At 47.1% G+C, this 19,350-nt stretch overlaps 1 protein-coding gene across 1 annotated transcript in view; it reads right to left on the reverse strand.

The window, feature by feature from the left end:
* LOC122395177 (discoidin domain-containing receptor 2-like) overlaps positions 1-12,148 on the reverse strand; it is a 34,524-nt gene extending 22,376 nt beyond the window's left edge. The window contains exon 1 of the mRNA XM_043392561.1: positions 12,049-12,148. Coding sequence (XP_043248496.1) covers positions 12,049-12,124 — 76 coding nt within the window. The 5' untranslated portion in view covers positions 12,125-12,148. The remainder of the gene's footprint in view (positions 1-12,048) is intronic.
* Positions 12,149-19,350: the final 7,202 nt, after the last annotated feature.

Below are 19,350 nucleotides of genomic sequence, written 5' to 3' on the forward strand. Positions count from 1 at the left end.
GCAACACGCGGCGAAACGGCTCGCGATTACGGGTGCCCCGGACACGTCGTATTTTTCATCGTGGCGCGTTGCTGCTCCTCGCGATAATTGCGATACCGAGAAACCGCTTTCCAATCGCGGTGGATCCGAGGCGCGAGAAACATTTTCGACGATCCGAAATTACACGTCTGCGGCCACGGGGCGTTCGTACGATCGCGGAACACGCGACCGGGGGGGCCCCGAGACGTCGTCGCCCAACGAGAATAAAAACGACCGTGGAGGAAACCATCAAAGCGGGCGATCTGTTTACCCGAACGACCCCGGAATCGGACTTCCCGGGAATTGGAAAATAATATACGACCGTTTAGCGTGAAATCTGTATCGCGAGCGGGGGCGTCCACGGTTCGGCAAACCCGATAAATTCGGCCCCGGCTGGAATGGCAGCCAACGACAGCTGTTTCCTGAACCTGTTCCAAAACCGTCGACGATCCTCCTTTCCCGCGGCGTAGACGGAAATCTGGTCGTGTAAATAGAGAGGACGTTACGGAAAAGATTTCGAATTTCTATGTAATGGAATCGTTCTCGACGTCAAAGGCACACGGTTTCGGACGAATCTAGAACGGAGGACCGCGTTTTGTAAATACTGTGCTCGAGTGTCTCTCGTTCCGCCGATAGGAAATTTACTTTGTCAAGATCAAACACTATTATAGTTGGCAAACTATTATGTTATAGTTGGACCATACACGGTCCAGCTGTTGTCCAAATAGTCTACCATTTTCACGAAAAAGAGTATTCAAAGGACGGAAACCTATGTACAACTGTTGAACCGTCGTCTGTACTGTCGTTACACACTAATCGTGTAATCTATTGATAAATGCGAATAATAACACGAGGTGTCGTGTATGAGTTGGTTCGACCTAAGTGTATAAAGATTATTATAATACAGTTAAGTTTCGATAGCAGCTGAATAATGATATTAAAAAGTGCTACGAAACTTCCCCAGTATAAAAAGAAGGAAACACCGTTATCTGGTCCTATTATACGAGAAAAGGCTCTCGAATTCGATAAAAGGCTGAATGGAAATCCAAACTTTAAAGCAAGTAATGGTTGATTAACCGAAGATAAAGTTAAAATACGTCACAGCATGCGGGAATTAACTCTTCGCGAAGGAAAGTTTTCGGCAGATAGGATCGTCGAGGAAACCTTCCAAGAGAATTTCAATAAATTTCCAAACGTAGAAGACTGTACGTCGCGCGATCTACGCAGTGTGTCTTAAAGTTATGGGCCAAACCGAACAAGATTCATTAATAAAAGTCTGCTCAATTTTATTATTCCTCATCTGCATAGTCCACCGATTAATTCGACCAATTATATTTCCACTGTGTTATAACACATACAATAAACCAGTCTGCAGATTTCATGCATTTATGGCATATGCTAATACGACGAAACAGATGCAAAACAGGCGTATATATATTTCATAAATTAATATAATAATATGAATATTTCATTCTTTGCATAAATGCATGGATATATTCGTTTTTTTTTTTATTTTCGCGTCCGCCACGCATGCACAAAATCCCACTATGTAGCAATTTCAATTTTAACACATGATCAGCCACTTTATCGGACCGATACACCTTCGGGATGCTTGTCTATTTTTAATACCACCCACAGTGTCGAGCGTCCGTTTCAAACCACCATTTGCCGTACAAATGATCCGTAAAATGTGCTCGTTTCTGTCGAACAGCAGTTTGGCAGGCGACATTCTCGGTCTCGCGATAAAAATTTACGGTTCGATTGCTTCGTCGATATCCGTTACCTTCGATGATCTCCCTCGAGGCTCGCGTGGAAACCGGAAACGACGATTACACGCGTACGCGTGTACGTGTGTGTGTGTGTGTGTTTTCGCGAAATTAAAGTCCTAATCCGCACGACGAACTTTACTCGTAAATAAATTTTTAACGAGATACGGCCCTCCGCAAGTTTTACGACTCGACGGCCGCTTATTTCTGGTAATTAACTTCCCTAGATGGGGGCACTTGTTCCCGGGAGTTGAAGCGACGCGCGTACAACACCGTTTTTGCCATATGAAATTTCGCCAACGTTGGTTTTTCGCCCGCCATCCCTCGAACTGTAAAAACGAACGATCACAATGAGATCCTTTCAGCCAAGACAGCTATTTTTTCCATTTCGTTTTCGACCATTAATTACACGATCGAGATCAGCGATAAACCAATAGTTTGGAACGTGGAATTCTACTGTGAATAATACCGAGTTGGAAAATTGGAAACGAATAGTTATAATTATGATGATAGATTTTGGAACAGATCGTATTAGAACGATAGAGAGAGAATGAGAATGTTTATTTGGATAGCAGAAGGGGGATGAGAAAAGAAAACCATGCGACTCGGAGAAAGGTTCGAGGAAATGATTACAGGGAAACCCGGATGGGAAGGGGCGACAGTAGAAAAGAAAATATAAACTCGAGATTACAAGACACATTCGAACAAACACGCCAGTCTTGGTAATTCAAGTGTAGTTAGGAAAAATAAAGCTAGAGATTGGACGCGCCACTTGTGTTCGGGACTCGAGCGTAACCATAACACACTCTACTACTATTCCTCGACGGGAGAAAGATTACTCTCGAACACCGAAGGAATTTGAATTCCGGCGAGGTAAAGTTTCCTCCAAGTGGCGCGAACGTTTCGAGATAGGGGCTCCGTTGCCCAACAATGAAGAGTTTCAACGAAACAACGTCTCTGTTTCTTTTCAAATAAAAATACTCGTAAACTTTCGGGCCAAATCGATCAACCCTTCGAGCGACTTAAACGTTAACTCGCGCAAAGCTTGTCCACGCTGGACTGGAACTTTGCGACATCTTGGACGTTTTATATCGATACAATCAGAGTTGCTTACTTAGCTATACATTTTTTTTATATCTTTTTTACTTTGTTTATGTTTCTATTTCATCTATGCCCAGCCAACAAACGCAAAACATCATTTTACACTTTACATCATTGCTGGGTTCATAAATTTAAAAGAATATCTAAATTTTCGTAACAATGCTCTCCAGAATGGTTCTCTACTGGCACGTTTATCTTGCTACGCTGAACGTATAAATTATAAAAACTTGCGTAAATAGGGATTATTAGGCGAACGACGCTCGTAAGCGTTTCTGTTTAGTGGAGTAGTTCGCCCCCGCCGTTAAGGAGGCCGCAGGAACAACGCAGGAACTTGTGTCGCCCGGGTAGGCAGGTTCGATCCCCGTATTTATAGACATCCTGGAAAAGAGCAGAGAAACGAGAGAAGAAGAAGTAAGTTATGCGACGTTTGGCCCGCCCCAGCCACTCATTCGGCGACCATAACTCTCGCGGAGTGACAGCTCCGAACGGAAGGGTGTGTGCCGCCCTCCATCCGCGAGAAGAGGGAAATTGAATGCCTTCGCAACCCCTCCTCGCGCGACTTCTTCTCTTCTCCTCGGTCTGGCATCTGGTCCTCCTTCTTCCACTCTTAACCGCGTCACTGTCAAATTGATAACCGCTCCTTTCTTCGGGGACGACTTCTCGCAACCTTCCGCTGCCAGGGAAACCGCGGAATGCGAGTCGCGGCGACCGACCAACCCTCCCTCAGGTATTATCGTCGTGGGACAAGTTGATTTCACCAATTTAAATAATTTATACGAGACCGCGAAGACGGGAAAGAAAAACAAAACCGCCCGGAGAATTATTCTTACCGTTATCGCTGTTGCTGTTGTCGAGAGTTGCAATAATGCAATTCATAAACATGTTGTTAGTATTGGAATGAGAATATGTGGTAGTAAGACGAATGAACAGTCAATTGTTTTAGCAGAGGAAATTTCTTGACTGTCAGAAATTTTAAATTCTCTATCATAAAGAGAATGTTATTTTATTATTTTTGTAGGAATATGGAAATCGAAAATGGGGCTAATTGCGACGTCTATTATTATGATAATTAAGACACAATACAATAGACATTGTGTTGATACCATCTAGGCTTTAAAAAAGTGCTGTGCACGTTGCCAACTTCTTACGGTATATTGATCCTTTGAACATAAAGCGTTGTGAACAAGCACACGCTATTTGTGCATGAATTACTCGACTGCTAAAATAAATTAGTAACGATCGACGTACGAGGCGCAAATCTCCGTTGGTCGTTAATAACAAAGTTTGCGCGCGATCGGACTTTTATCTAATTATCGTTAATCGCGCTGGCGCCAAAAACGAAGGATCGAGCGAATTAAGCGGAAGGGACAACAGACTTTCAGTACGCGGAAGAAACAGAAAGACGGGGCGAGATCGGCTTATAAAGCAACGAGATTTTCTATCTCGCAGGATTTAATAATTCCGGCTCGGTCCGCCTTTGTTAACTCCGCAATTATTATTAATGACGATGTACGAGGGTCTGGCGGTCTGGCCTCGCCCGTTTCTGGTTCCTTTCGCCCTGTTTTCCTCCTCCGCGGGCGTGAATGTAAATTAATTACTCGCCGGGTCTTTCGCGAAAAACATATTAAGGCCCCCCCCCCCCTCTCGCCCCCTCCACCTTATTACGTTGCGATATTACGGCATAAATCACGACTCACTTACGGATTACTATTTTTCACGCGTACCCGGAGCCCTCAGCCCTCCCGTGGCTAATCGAAATCCCGAAATCTTCTCGCGCGATCGAGTCCTCCGCCTACGTAATGCCTGGGCTCCTGTGCGTCGTTTCGTGTAACGAGTTTTTAATTCGCCTATAGCTTTGTACCACAACCGCGCGATAACACTGTCTCCGCCACGAATTAATGCCACGAAGGATCGAGATGCAAATTACGGTTCGTGAACACGAATAACGGTGGACCGTTTTGAAAAAGCCCGCAGGTGATTTTCAGCGTACAGTATTTTTTCCAAGTATTCTTAAACTCGGAATGTAACTCTCGTTAAAGACTCCCGAACCGGGTAGGCGGGTTGGCCATCTGCAGCGCGTGTTTCTCGAAATTACTTGGCTAAACGTTCTTCGGTGGCCCAACGAGCAGAAAAACGGAACGAAAAAGGAGCCACCGTAATTGCCGTATTATGACAACGGCCGCCGCGTTTTATTTACTTAACGGAATTAGCAGGTGAACACCTGCCCCGGAACCGTTTCGCCCGTTCCGCGGCAAAATTAGACCGAATGTTTGGAAGAGCGACGACCTCGAGGACCGAGGTTCGCGTTTCCACCCTGCGGCCACGCGTTCACCCCTTTTCAAGAACGACCCGGGAACACCGAAACACAGTTTTCTACGTTATTGTTGGAACCCTGGGAGCCATTTTCGTCTCTTTCAGGGAAAACAAACAGTCGTTGCAGGCAGAAGATAACGCGAGCGGAGACCAGCGAGGGCGCATGCTCGACGTTCTGGCGCCGGGACGGCTGGAGAAACGGAAGTACTACTTTTACACGGCCCTTTCGTCCCACCCGCGCTCCCCTCCCCGGCCGCAGTCTTTTTGCACCCTACTCTACCCTATAACCGACCCTTTCCTAACCTCCCCTTAGGCGTGACCCATCCCCGCAGTCTTGAAATCACCGTCTCGAGTTGCGTGCAGTGCTTACTCCTAGGGGGTCATAGCTGCAACCCCTTTTGTAGGTACGTGCCTCGTGGCGAGCATGTGTTACGGTCGCCTTCGTGGCCTGGATTTATCAAAAGCAAGCCTCGCTACGTCGCTCCGGGGCTAGAGTTATGTTTCTGACCTCGGCTGCTTGGAATATCGCGTCGCTTTCTGGAGCTCGTTAATCGTGACATGCTACGACTTTGATGTCGAGTTATGTACACGGTGTTTCGTAACACGTAGATCGATCCTGCATAGAAAACTAATAAACTAAGCTGAAACGAACGGCTGACACAGTTTTACCGTTTTCATAATTGCGGCTGGTCGCGATCGATGCTTCGTATTTCTAATACGGTCTAACTTGACGATGGAAATTATGTTAGTGCTTTAATTCGGGGACTCCGAAGGGGTTACGATAGATTCCGTCATGCCTGGAACCTTAAATCTCTACGAATAACTCTCATATCTATACCCCGCTTGCGCTGAAACCCAAGCTTAGCACATTCGGTGCATACAAATTCACCCTATGGCTATTTCCATGTTGGGCATACCTTGCTAGATAAATCCAAACACGTTTGCTTGAATCTGATTATAAAAATAGGGTCAGTTGCCCTAATAAGGAATACGCCCCTAATTTAGATCACAGCAATATTAAAGCAATTATTCTATTATTGCTATTGGCGATGAATGAAACTGACCCTATATGTCTACTAAATAAGTAACAAATAAAATTAGCTAAACGAGGTCCAGCAGAGAACGACTCTTTACCTAAACACGAGCAACATCCATTTCTTTTGTGAACAGGTCGTAAACGACTCAAGACCCGTCAGCAATTCGAAGTTCAACCCCCGGTCATTTTTGGTTCGTGCGTATTGGCTATGTCTAAACATTGGCTTTTAGACGTTTCCTCGTTTGGCACTGGGTGGTCGCCGGTCATAAAAGACTCGCAGGTTCGCGAATAAATTTAAACGAACGACCTGTTTAGGGTGGCTTTCCTCGCGAACGCGTAACGCGTGTTTGCCAGACGGTCGGCCGCGGCGTGGGGTTAATAAGCGGCTCGTAAGTCGCGGTGGACAGCAAGAGAAAATGATAAGCAACGATCGACGGGAATATAAATAGCTGGTCGACGAAAGCTAGAGCGACGAGAAAGAGGTCGGTGGATGGAAGGGGAGAGAGATATCTCCTGCCCTCCTGCGGTGAGTGAACTTGTGCGTCGAACCGCGTTGGTAAATTCGCGGTCGTGTTAAGCGGGCCAGCCGCTCGTCGAGAGGACGAGGGCCGGCTGGAAGGGCTGCGGGGCAGTTAAAGCGCGCATAAATTGCAATGTTAATGTTGCCTGCGATACATAAACATGTTGTACGTCGGTCGGATTGCGGTCTGCGCGGGCCTAGGCCTCTCTCTCTCTCTGCACGCGTAGCGCCAGCCTCCGCACACAGTCGCGTGTGTGCACGCACTCGCGCGTACAGGGGACACGTGCGTTCTGTTTCCCGTATTTCGATGCACGGAGCGAACCACTCACGAAGCCGCACACCGACGCACACCGTCCGCGGACCTGGTGCAACGGCCACGCGACGACCGGTGTTGCGACACACGCTTCTGCCCGCCTCGCGTGCGCGCTTCGACATGGTCGAGAGCCGCGAGATCCGCTGGGAAACACCGACGCGGACCGAACAACGCTCTCAGCGGAGATTGCCGATGCTGGGTTACCGCTGTACGCGAGGAAATTGAATTTTAGCTTTTTAACAATGATACGTGCGCGCCCGTAATGGAAAGATTTTCTTCCCATCGCGGCTCCAACTTGATTTCTTGGAATTCCTGATTCGTAATGCGCGACGAGGTTCTAACCCTTTTCCCGTAGGAAATTTTCTAAATCCTCGAGACTATCGAGGTAATGTTGGACTTCATTTTTGTTTCGTCAGCCGTGAGGTAAACACACAGCGAATGGTCTAAAATGTATAACCTAAAACGTACTTTATTATAATTAAAAATCTTTCTATTTGGTTGTCGTCTATTTTTATGGCAGAATCAGGAAATTGCAGTTTCAGTGTCCCCACAATGGCGCACAAGTTGAAAAACTTACTTGTTACATTAAAATATCGATAAGAATATTCGTCTCGCTGGTCAGTTTCAATGTGCCGGTGCTGTTGGACGTGTACATGTGTTTGTGCTATTGGACAGCTTTGCCCACTCGTTTGCATATCGTTACAGGCGCATTTACATAGATTAATTTCAATATTTGGCATTACTTATCTCGTCGCAAACCAGTTTTATTCGATGAGCATTTCCGATCGATATTAATGATGGGGAAATATATATGATAATTTCGAACTCCAATGTAGAGTAATTATAGAACCGACTTTTCTTCTCTGGATCATCCGTATCGTTGAATTCTATTATACTACAGGAAAAATCAACGTTGCTGTTCAATATTATGTCACTGCCATTTCGTTCCATCTTTTACAATACTATAAAGGTTGATCTCGTAAAAAGAATTCTATACTGCTCGCTAAGAACTTGAAAAGATTTGTCTCGATTAAATCCTGCTAACTAAAAATGCATTCCAACTTGATAGATACACGACGAAAGTAGGAAGGGAAGTTTATAAAACAATTACAGCTTATGAATACATCGGTCGAAAAAAGTAACGTCGTAAGAAATCACAGTCACTGCTTCGTACATAGTCCATCCTTTTTTTTTTATTTTCACTTAAGAAAGAGCTACGACCCGTCCTAGTTACATGAATCATCGTGTACAGTTCGTTCGTGGGAACGAAGGAAAAAGAGTGTGACTTATTTTGAGAATGATCTGTTCGACATGACGCTTGGTAGGAATAAAAATTTCGTAGAAGATTTGCTTCGAACGATAACAAACACAGTAGACGACATTTTTGTAAGAACCTTTTCGAATAAAAAAATCGACCGATATAAAAATTTATATAACAAATATTCGGTGTTCTAATAGAAATTTCGTTCTGTATAGATGATCGTGGTCGGTACATAATAGGTTGTGGTTTGGAGTCAGCGATATGAGTAACGACATTATAGCAATTACGCGCGAACATTGACACGCGAACCAAATCGAATGTTGGTAACAATAACATCCAGGTCGACGCACATTCGAGCACGTATGCACAGAACGAGCGATAAAGCGAGGCACGGATGCACGCATATTGTCGACGACACGTCCAGGACGAGCATGAGAGCGTGCCCAGGGTGGAGAATCGTTACGCGAAAACCCTCTTGCGTTATGGCATTGTCATCGGTCCGTTACCTCCCGCGAACTTCCACGACCCCTCCTTTCCAATTATCCGTAGATCCATTAGGTCCGCGCATGCCGCTGATGAAATTGTCGGCGTATTAACATAACCGAGCGACAATTAAAGCGTTATAGCGCGTCACGCGGCCGGAATACCTTGCTGATTTCTGGCTGGGCTGGCTGGAATTTCACGGAGGATGGCATCTTAGGAGTCCCGAGAATTTCGAGTAATTTTTAAATTGCATCCAGTCACTGGTATTGAACGCGGAACGGATGCGTCACGCGAGATCCCCGAACAATCCGGCTTTTCATCGAGCGTTTCGTTGGAACTCTTTCGTCTTTCGAACGATTTTTATATTCCGCGAAGAAACCTTATCGCGGAATTTAGAGCAACAACGGACAGGCCAGATGGGAAATTCATCGAGAGGAAGTCGATTAGATTGGTTTTGTGGCTGCTTGAGCAGTTTAAAAGTAGGACATTTCTATGCCCATGATAAATAAGAAGAATATCGTAACGAAGGAAACAGGATTAGTCTTTAGACTTTGCCATACGAGGCAAATCAGAGGACAAATTCAGCATAAAGAAGATTGATGCGGTAGTTGGTAACCTACGAACCACGGATCAAGCAATGACCGGCGACGCCATGACCACCGATCCATCAGTCGTACAAATGGGACCAGACATTTCCTCAAACGAAGTATATTAATAGTATCGAACATCTGTTTGAAAATGACTAAACGTTCCAAAATTGCAAGTGCAACATAAAGGATAAATTTTCAATGAAGAAACAAATCTTATTTTTGTGCTAATATTTTTTAACTTGTCTATGGGAAACTGTTCCTCGCTGGGAATTAAACGAGAATCGGTAAACTCGATCCAGGATGATTTCGATCGCATCAACGCCCACGCTGGAAGATATTCCACCGCAGTATTTGCGAAGCTACGCGGATTCCGAAGCCCGTTTCACGCCGTAGACAGCGCGCGGACGGCCGTCACAACACGTCGCCGTGATCGTTGTCATTTGTCATTCCTTTGTACGGTACGCGGCGTCATTAACACTGCAGAGCTCTACTTTCGCGGAGTTTGTTTAAACGTCGAATTGCTGGCACGACAAAGGGGTCCGCTGTGCACGTGTACGTCGTATGTCTCTCGGATATAAAATCCTCGCAGCGTAAACATTCCCAAGCGAGAGTGTCCCGACATCTGTTTCTTGCCCCGTTCGCGCCTCGATCTCGTCAGGCTTGATCACGCGCCAGAAACGACGGTTTACAAAACGGCCAGCGAATCTGCCAAAACGGTTAAAACGTCTTTTACCGGTTTAACGATCGGAGAGGGGTGGAATCGTCGGGTGTTTCGACTCTCAGTTGCATCGAACGCGAAGGGTGAATCGAGCAGATTCCGAGAGACTCTAGCTGAAAGGACGTCAACCGTCTGACGTCGACGGCGACGTCGAGTGTAATAATCCTCGACTTTCGGGTTCGAAGGGCGGCCGTCAATCCGCCCTTTGGATCTGTATTTTCATAAGTCTAGGCCGCGAGAGCAAACACCATATCCTGAACTCGAGGGCGCCCCACAAGGGTTCGAATCTTCCCTCGGCGTTCTGTCTCTCGATCGCGATTGTGGTGGAACGCGACCGTCGACGAGCCGCTCTCTTGAAACACAAGAGCTCGAGGACGAAATTAATTTCGATGCTCGTGTTAATTTATTACGCGATGCACGAGTCGTTATCAAGGGTCTGGGGATCGGGAGATCTCTGTTTATAATTATAAACAGTGGTACTTTAATTCGAAACACTTTTCAATATCTTTTGCAATTTGAGACTCATCCAGGTATAAATAAGACAAGTCTGATACAGCGATTATGCAAAGTTTGATCGAAGTCGGTGACAATTGGCGACGTCCCCTCGCAAGTAAAATTGCTCCTACGACAGGTCCATTGTAGAAACTCGCGAATCATCCCGATATGGGTGACGCGGCAGTCAACGTGTTAGAGTATCAGATCGTAACATAATTCGCCCTCGTATCTTATGTGTCTCGTCATCTTCTATCCATTGCTCAGGAACTCCCGCTCCCCCAGTCTCTTGTAACCCCCCCTTCGATTATCGCAACATTGTACACGATCCATGTTTTCCCTCCTCTGCGTACAATGCCTTCAAAACTCATACACAATGGTTGGAAATTCGATAATATCTTTCCCTTGAACTCAACGCGATACAAGAGATGCATCTCCTTTGTTGCCTTCAATTATCTATTTCCAGTTCATTTTTCTATCTTTCACCGCAATGTTACGACTCCTAACGCAAGTTTCAACAACATTCGAAGCTGAATGCATAATAACTCCGTAGGTGTAGGATAATCAAAACAAAAAAAAAATAGCAAGAGAATCACAATCTTTCTTAGACGCTTAATTTCTCTGCCTGCTGTATTCCCGGGTGCGATGATCACCGTGACCGGTGGCTATCGTCATTAGCCCAAGCATCGCGATAAATTTCAATCGGACTCGGGAGTTCGCAAGAACGGTTCTCGTGCCGCGTTCCATCGGGACTCGGGGCAAAAACGCTTCCACGGTTCTCCGCCCAGTCCATTAAACATTCCGGGAGCCACGGTGTGGATTTATTTCTTTCTAAAACTGTTATGTAGAAGGCGGTATATAGACCCCGGAACGTCTAACCAGGCCGAAACACCAACCTTCATCCATCTTTCGGGAGGCCGTGGGGTGCGAAATACGTTCCTCGCGAGACGCGGGTCTCCGGGCTCGATTTCACGAACGAGTACCTGAAAGCCTTTACCCGGGCCAGAAACTCTTGGCGGATACTTTGCAAGTTTCTCGGCCTGTTTACCTGACACGAGGGTGACTCGGGCTGCCGAGTATCCGAAGTCAATGGGATGGAAAGCAACCGGAGCAGAAACCGAGCGGAGGCCCGAGGTTTAATGCGTGGCAACGCGCTACAAGAAACCGAGGGCACCGGGATTCCTCTCTGTTTTTATCGGCCGTCCCAAACGGGCGGCAGAGAGCCTGTTACCGCTGCGAGAATTATGGTCTCGGATGTAAACACGTATTTCTACCTTGTACGAACGGCTGGTCGCGATCTAACCGGCGCACCTCGGGGAAACAACGATCGATTTTCCGTCCGCGACGACCAACGATGCCGCCACGTTGGGATTCCACGAGTTTCGTTTTTCCTCCCCCGGATCGGTAGAAAACTTGGAGAGTATCGAGGATACTTACATATGTCTATAGATCGTCCTTTGGAACAACAGAGGATCACTAGGTAGAAGATGAGGCACGTCTGCAGGTAGTCCATGGTGGCGTCGATGGATGGTCCGCTAGCCAATGGTCATCGAACTCTCATAACCGATTCTGCAACGAGAGAGAAATTTCATTTTGCAAAATAGAATGTCATTTTTCTTCCCCTACGCTCAACCACGATATAGCGATATCGTAAACTGAACTCTTGGGGGTGCTTTCTGAATGTTTTTCTGTGTCCATAACTACACTACCTTTTTCATTTTCCAGCTGCATATATCATGAGCAAGTAAATTAAGATATTAAAGATTTGAGTAAGACCTTTACCTCCAACGATACCTCTAAATATGGCCATACTGAATAAAACATTTTTTCGAACTACCCTGACTACGGTCTAAGGTCCTCTGCTCGTATTTCTGTCAATTTACTTGTCTCGGTAGCCGAAACATCTTTACTTTGACGCCTACCCGATTTTACGAGCTCGCTATATCGTGGCCCGGACTATACACGACAGCGGGTCCTAGCAAGCTAGTAATAAGAAGAAAAACCCGATTGCAAAATCGTCGACCAGGCCTGCGTAAGTTCATTCCCGGGGGAAAGCAATTATACGTAAGGTTCCCGGGGAAGATCTCGTCCGGTGGAGGGCTGGGGACGAGCAACGCAGAAAAACAGGCTGTAAACGGCCGTTTCGGGCTCCCCGTGCTTTTCGCCGGGGTGAAATGGCGCGGCTCTCGTACCGGACAGATATACGACCGGTACAGCAGCCACGGACAAAGAGCTACATTCACGCCACCAGCCATTACGCGTCATTATCGAGATTAGGATCGGGAGTTCGGTCGGGAAAAGAGCGAGAAGAAGAGCGAGGGAACGCGACGCGGAGATAAACGGAGCGAGAAAGAACGCGCGGAGAACGCCGCGGGGACCTTCGGCTGGTTGTTCTTCTCTTCGACGAGGGGGCGAACTCGTGTGCAGCGGATGCTGATGGCGCAGAAGAGGGTGGGCCAGGCACGGCGGCGTGAGGGGGAGGGGAGGACTGTACTTTATTCACCGTGGTGCCGTCGCGGCGCGTACCGGGAGGAAAAAAGCAAAGGAGGGTTCCCCGACTGGAGAGACCATAGGCGAGCCTTCACTTTTTGGCTAATTAACGGGAGTTTCTTCGACTACCGACTACTTTGCGATGCTTATCTGGCAAGTTTAGGGCCTCCCCTCGCGGCTCGCTCGTTATTCAACGGACCGTGAAAAAAATCCCCGGGCTCGATGACGCGTTTCTTTTGCCGAGTTTCGCGTATATCGGGCCGCCATCGCGAATAACGCGCCCGAAGGAGCACCGCGACGACACGAATTCCACGGCCAACGCCGATTCTTCCATCGTGGGAGAAGAAAAGAGAGGATACACCACCAGGTGATTTTAATGAAGTTGTCCGGGGGATCTTGAGTACGATCTTCGGGGGACGGCGTGCTGCTTTAACTATGCGTTATAATATACGTGGACCTCGAGGTTATCCTTCTATAAATAATAATTAATTTCTTAGGAGTCGTCTCTCGTGATCGATAGTGACGACAGTTCCCACGCTCGACAGCAGATCTAGCAAATATTACGAATAACTTGAATGAAGAATATTCTTGAAAGTTTCCGCTTATACACACGTTTCGTCGAGTTTCTGTCTTGGTGGAAAATGCTCCTTAGATCTTCCACTGATACCAGAGAAATTAAAAATAAAGGAACGTTGCCCGATCGCAATGTCATGGTGACCCCTAAAATCGGTAAATTCCATCAAGACTCCGTCGAATGGTTGCGCGACAGCTCCATAGAGGCGCATAATCGATTAAGTGGCTGAATCGGATTATCCGACCGGCAATTAAGATACCATTCAGCATGAAGCGGTTACGTCGGTACCGGTGTCGAGGGATAGCACGATCACAATGCAAAGGATCGATTAGTCGACGCAGTAATTGAGGTCATAGGGTGCATCCGAGCTCGAGTTACTCGAGTCGGAGCATCGGACCGTGTCGGAGACGTACACTCGTTCCAGGACCGCTTGAATTCATCCTGACGCGTGATTAATCATTGGTCACGGGGCACAGGATCTATTAGAGTCCGTCGCGGTTAACGTAGCGTTAGATTCGCCCGCGTAATATCGATCGTCGCTGATTACGAACGTCGAACGGATTCGGTGTCGTTAGGACGGAGACGTTCAATTGGAAGGAAAAACTTCTTTTCCGAGACATTTCTCTGGCCGGTATTTCGAAGTACGTAATTTAGCGGGAAAATAACGCGACACCGGGAATTCCTCGGGAGTCCAAACTGCTCCGTATAAATTTCGATAGCGGATCTATATGTAGCTCGATCGAGCCCGATGCTGGGACGGGGGTGAGTTTATAGTTGCTAGTTGAAACGGCTCGGTTTGCGCTATTTCCAGCATTGGCGCCGACGTAACGTCTCCTGTAAATCTCCCAGCGATACCGGCCTGGGAACGAAGAAATCACGTGGATTTAGTGGCCCGTTTGTTCCGAGTTCGTACGATACGCACACTGCCATCTTTCATCCGCTGGAACACCACCTTCGGGCCGCCGACTTTTACCGCGAGTTCCTACATAAAGTGCCCTTGTATTTACTCTGGACGCTCGATTTCCACGGTATTCCGTTTTCCCCCCCGTTCGAACGGCTCCGTCGTTTGGGAGTCTGTCTTTTGTATCTGACCCGTTCGACGTTCTTGTGCCGGGCACAAGGTTCGTAGTAGGAATTAGCGGAGAATGATTCATCGGCGAAAAATAAGCCGAAGCGTGGAGTTAAGAAATAAGAAAAATTCAAGACGAACGCGATTCGATGCGGTTTCTTTTTATCGAAGACTCAAATTTCGTATATCAAAGGTATTCTAACGAGAAACTAAGATCAGCCCTGGAAGGAATGATGGATCGTGCTGGGTCAGACGTTTCAGTCAACCCACGCGAGGTCTTCGACTCAGCAAAAATTAATCGATCCACGTTCTCCTCGCTCATGGTACCACTAGAGATGCCAGACGGAGCCCCGGGTGCACCGGGGACACCTCCATTACACTTTGCTAGATCACGCGTACGTGAGATCGTAGAGTTTCGGAGAGTCGACAAAGCCAAACTGACAAATGCCCTCTTTTTTTTAAATAGATCGTATTTGTACTGAGTCGAGAACTCGAAAAGAGAATATTATACGAGGGAAAGATTACACACACGCACCCTGCACGACTGTCAGGGGCGAAATAACTTTTACCAGATTTAGTTTAATAAAGAAAAAAGAAAATCGAGACGCTATTCGTCTTGTAAGTTTCCATGCAGACCCCCGTTGGATACTCGTAATAAGTCTGGCCCTATTAATTCGAATGCAATTAAAATTAAACAAGTTCTTCCGCTCTCGAGAACGTTTGCACGGTCGTTTTACAGAAAAGTCGCGATTTTCTTGAAAAGATACACTCCCGTAATGGAAGTCCGGGGTAGAAGGTACAGCACTTGCGTACAGGCATATAATCGAGCGTACACCGTTGCATCCCCGCGCTACCGACGTTTCTGGATCGTTAACCGGGGCTCGTCGAGAAACTCTCGAGCGCAGGCGAAAAATTTGTATCCAAACTAGTTTCCCTCCACCCTCGAGTGGCTTCGCCAGCGGTGAAAAATATGACGTGAGCCCGCCATCGATAAATCCTGGGAACGTCGGATTAGAAGCCGCAAGTTTTTTCAATAATTCCCGGCGAGCTTAAAAATCGCCGAGCAACGAAAGCTGCGATGAACGACGCGAACGTTAGTAAAAATATAACGAGAACCGTTTTTCGACCTGAAAAATACCGGACTTCGATGAAACTTCGCAAGAACGTTAAATCGCGCTTTTCCCCCTGTTCTGGCAATTTGACGGGAGTAAAATTATTTCTCTAGGTTCGCGCAATTTTTACCAGCCTAGAGTTCTCGCAAAAAACCAGGGAAAGCTCTTTTAAAAATAGAAAGTTTTACTAATGGGAAGGAACCAACAGTTTGTTTTCTTTGATGTTTGAGATGAGACGAGTGTTGAACTCTCTCAATGTTGTCGATATGTGTTCTGTAATAAGGAGACCAAATTATGCTGTCATATTCTGGAATAGGTCTTGCCCAAGCACAATAAGTCCCAGAGATCAAAGACTACGCGAAATAATTTTTTCATAATGAACTTTGAAAGATAAGTTAAAAAAGAAAGTTATACCAAGGTCTTTAACATGATAAAGTGAGGTTAGTACGATATCATTTAGAGTATAATTATAAACTATATTATTTAACTTAATAACTTAAGGTATTCTCAATTAATAAGATACTTTCGAGGTTTCGTCTCGATCTCGAGAAAAATTCGCTCTAGTAATTGTTCTTGCCAGTATCGATAAATATTACAAAGAAATTTAATTTAAATCGTGCGGTCGTACGGAAAGAGTTAAGCGTGGAATCTTACCGCGATAAATTTTCGCGGGAATCGCAATTTTCTGGTTGAAAAATCTCCGCGACGAGCCAACCGAGAAACAAAATACCTTGGAGGAAACGCGTCGGCGTATTATCCGCGGCGAAGGTTTTCGCGCGACTAACGATTCCCGGATCGTTAAGCACGGCTCGCGGAACGAAGTACTCGAATTCGGTCGAGAAAACACGCGGCGGGCGGCAGTGTTTCCCCGTTTCCGCGGCGGGAAAGCGCGCGGTCCTCCTACCAGAGGGATTTACGACGCCGCTGGAAAGAATTAGTCGCGCGTGGCGCTCTTTGAGCAGGCGTTTCCATCGTGCGGTCGCATAAATTTGCGCGCGAATTCGCGGAAACACGGGATCCGCGAGCGCCTGCGCGCGCGCGGGCCTCTCGAGTGGCCAGGCAAATTAAAACTCGACGAAGTCGTCCTCGCGTAATTGCCGGGGCGCGCCGCAACTTATTTTCGTAGACCCTCTCGTGGCGACGCCGACGCCGACGCCGGGAGAATTCGCGACGCGGGTGGGTCCCCGCCGCTTTAATACTCGAACGTCGCGAAAGGTGGAAACACGTGCGTCGCGACGACTTTCTTTTACGCAGAAGCGCGCGTACGTCGCCTAAATTCGGCTTCCAGTTCGCCGATATCGTATAAATATGTCGTGCAACATATTTAACACAATACTTAAAAGCGTCTATTAACCCGCGTACACTAAAATTGTTTATATGACGTTGATCACGTCGGGGTCACCAATTAATTGAGGGGGCTGGTAGTGGAATAACAAAAAAAAAATTTGTAAGAGTAGGTTTGCAACTTTATAATAGTATGCGTAAACTCGAAAGGGTTCAAGGTACTATTAAAATATTTTGTACTCTTCTGTAGACGGTTCCTCAGTTCAGGAAATAGGTATTGTTTAATTCAGGGATTAACAGTTGAACTATGAAAGCTGAAAATGTTGTTATTAAAACTCTATTATTACTCTCGGTCTGTGTGCTCGCTAACCAGTTCCAGGACTCAAAGAAAATTACCTCGTTTCCTAAAGCGCACGGAGGCAGACTGGCTCTTCCCACTCCGTACTCCCAACCCTTAAGGACTCTCGCTGGAACGTAGGTACAAACGCACACACTCGCAGTTACCACTCAACCGCTCTGACGCACACATTTCCCGAAACTTTGCTTCCAAACATTTCGGTCTCGCTCTTTCTTGGTAAGCTCTATCGTTTTTACGATACTGGTAAGAGATCTAGCGAATCTAGCTTTTTCTTTGACGGTGCACGAAATCAATTATCGAATTAGGAAGAGGTCGAGGAATGGTATTTTCAATATCGATGAAGTAATAAAAGCAGGAGTTACTTTCGCGAATAAAAACACCCAAACCACTCAAAATATAAAGTTTTTATTCGTGGACCATTTGCAACTAGTCACGTAGTTCGCGAGAAACGAATTCAATTTGTTAATTTGATTCGTCGGACGTATCCCTTCGAATGCAAGCCTCTTAAAGGGGACGCCTTTGACGGTGTCGTCAAAATTCAGATTGGACGGAGCGAGAGAGCCGAAAGTGGACGGCGTTGCGCGGATTTTCCTACGACGCAAATAGCATTTCCACGGAGCACCGGCGGCGGTCAACCGAGTCACTTACGCTTTGCAGTATCATGCCGGAAATGCAACGAGCGCTCTCTCCCCGCCCGAACGACGGAGGATGTCGCCTCAGAGAGACGTACAAACAGGTTTTACGGCCGGCCTTTCCATGAAATCAGAAGCCAGGCATCGTGCGTCCCCGGACGTATGCCGTTCGCTTCAAACAGGATCTATAAAATTTACAGAAGTCCAAGTCACTCGTTCGACCTTCGTACATCCGGCCATTCTCGTAGCGAAGATAACGGGTGGAAACAGTCGTCGTATTGACTACGGGGGACGACTTCGGCGTCGTTGCCCCGTAAACTGTATCGCGACTCGAAAAAAGCATCGTTTTCCGTGCTCGTAAAAACCTATGCCCGTGAATGGGGATCGCGCGGACCCCGCGACAACCTTTTCGAGATATTCGGTCTCCTCGACTCGTCGCGGACACCCCGGAGCCTTTGATCGGTTCACCGACGTTTCGCAAATGGCCACGATCAAGCATTCTCGTGGTCATCGGCGTTTCCAGCGCGCGAAAAAAAGAGGAACGCCGCTGCGAGCATGGCTAATTACGAGGGCTCCCTTTGACTACCGTGTGCTGTTAGCGCGCTCGACGCTGCTGGCGCTGATGTTTATCTTCGAACGCGACCGATGGGGGCCCAAGATGGCAGAGTATCTGCCATTTATTCGACGCTGGAACCGGTACGCTTCTGCCGGCAGGACGAGAGAAAACGACCGCGTCGCGGGTCGAGCCTCCGGGGATATCTGCATCTCGTTCCACTCGCCTGGACGCGTCGCGTCGCGGCGCGCGTTCTGGAGCCGGTTTCGTATTAATTTCGAGCGCGGTCTGCGTAGCTTCGGGTGACCACTTCGTCTTCCATCGGTATGCGCGTGCTCGCGGAACCAGAACGGCTCTCGCACCCTCAGCGAGACTTGGCCAACGGGGACCAAGCGCAGATTTAACGACGACGTCCTCCCGGTATCTAAATCAGAGCCATCCGACCCACATAAGAGACGAGAAGAAGCCACGCGAACCAAGACAGTCAAAATTATTTCCACCCGTGTCTCATCGAATGGAACACGTTAACGACAAGTTAATATTTAACGCTCTTAACTCTTCTCCGTCGTGCGTCATTACTTACGGTGGTGATTATTAAAATGAATGTAAACTAGATGCGTTCAATTTACGAATCACGCTTGGAGTTCATTTCAGCATGTCCACTGCC

The sequence above is a fragment of the Colletes gigas genome, unplaced genomic scaffold (assembly GCF_013123115.1).
Source record: "Colletes gigas isolate AHSC1104 unplaced genomic scaffold, ASM1312311v1 Colletes_gigas_Sc00005, whole genome shotgun sequence".
NCBI classification, from domain to species: Eukaryota; Metazoa; Arthropoda; class Insecta; order Hymenoptera; family Colletidae; genus Colletes; species Colletes gigas.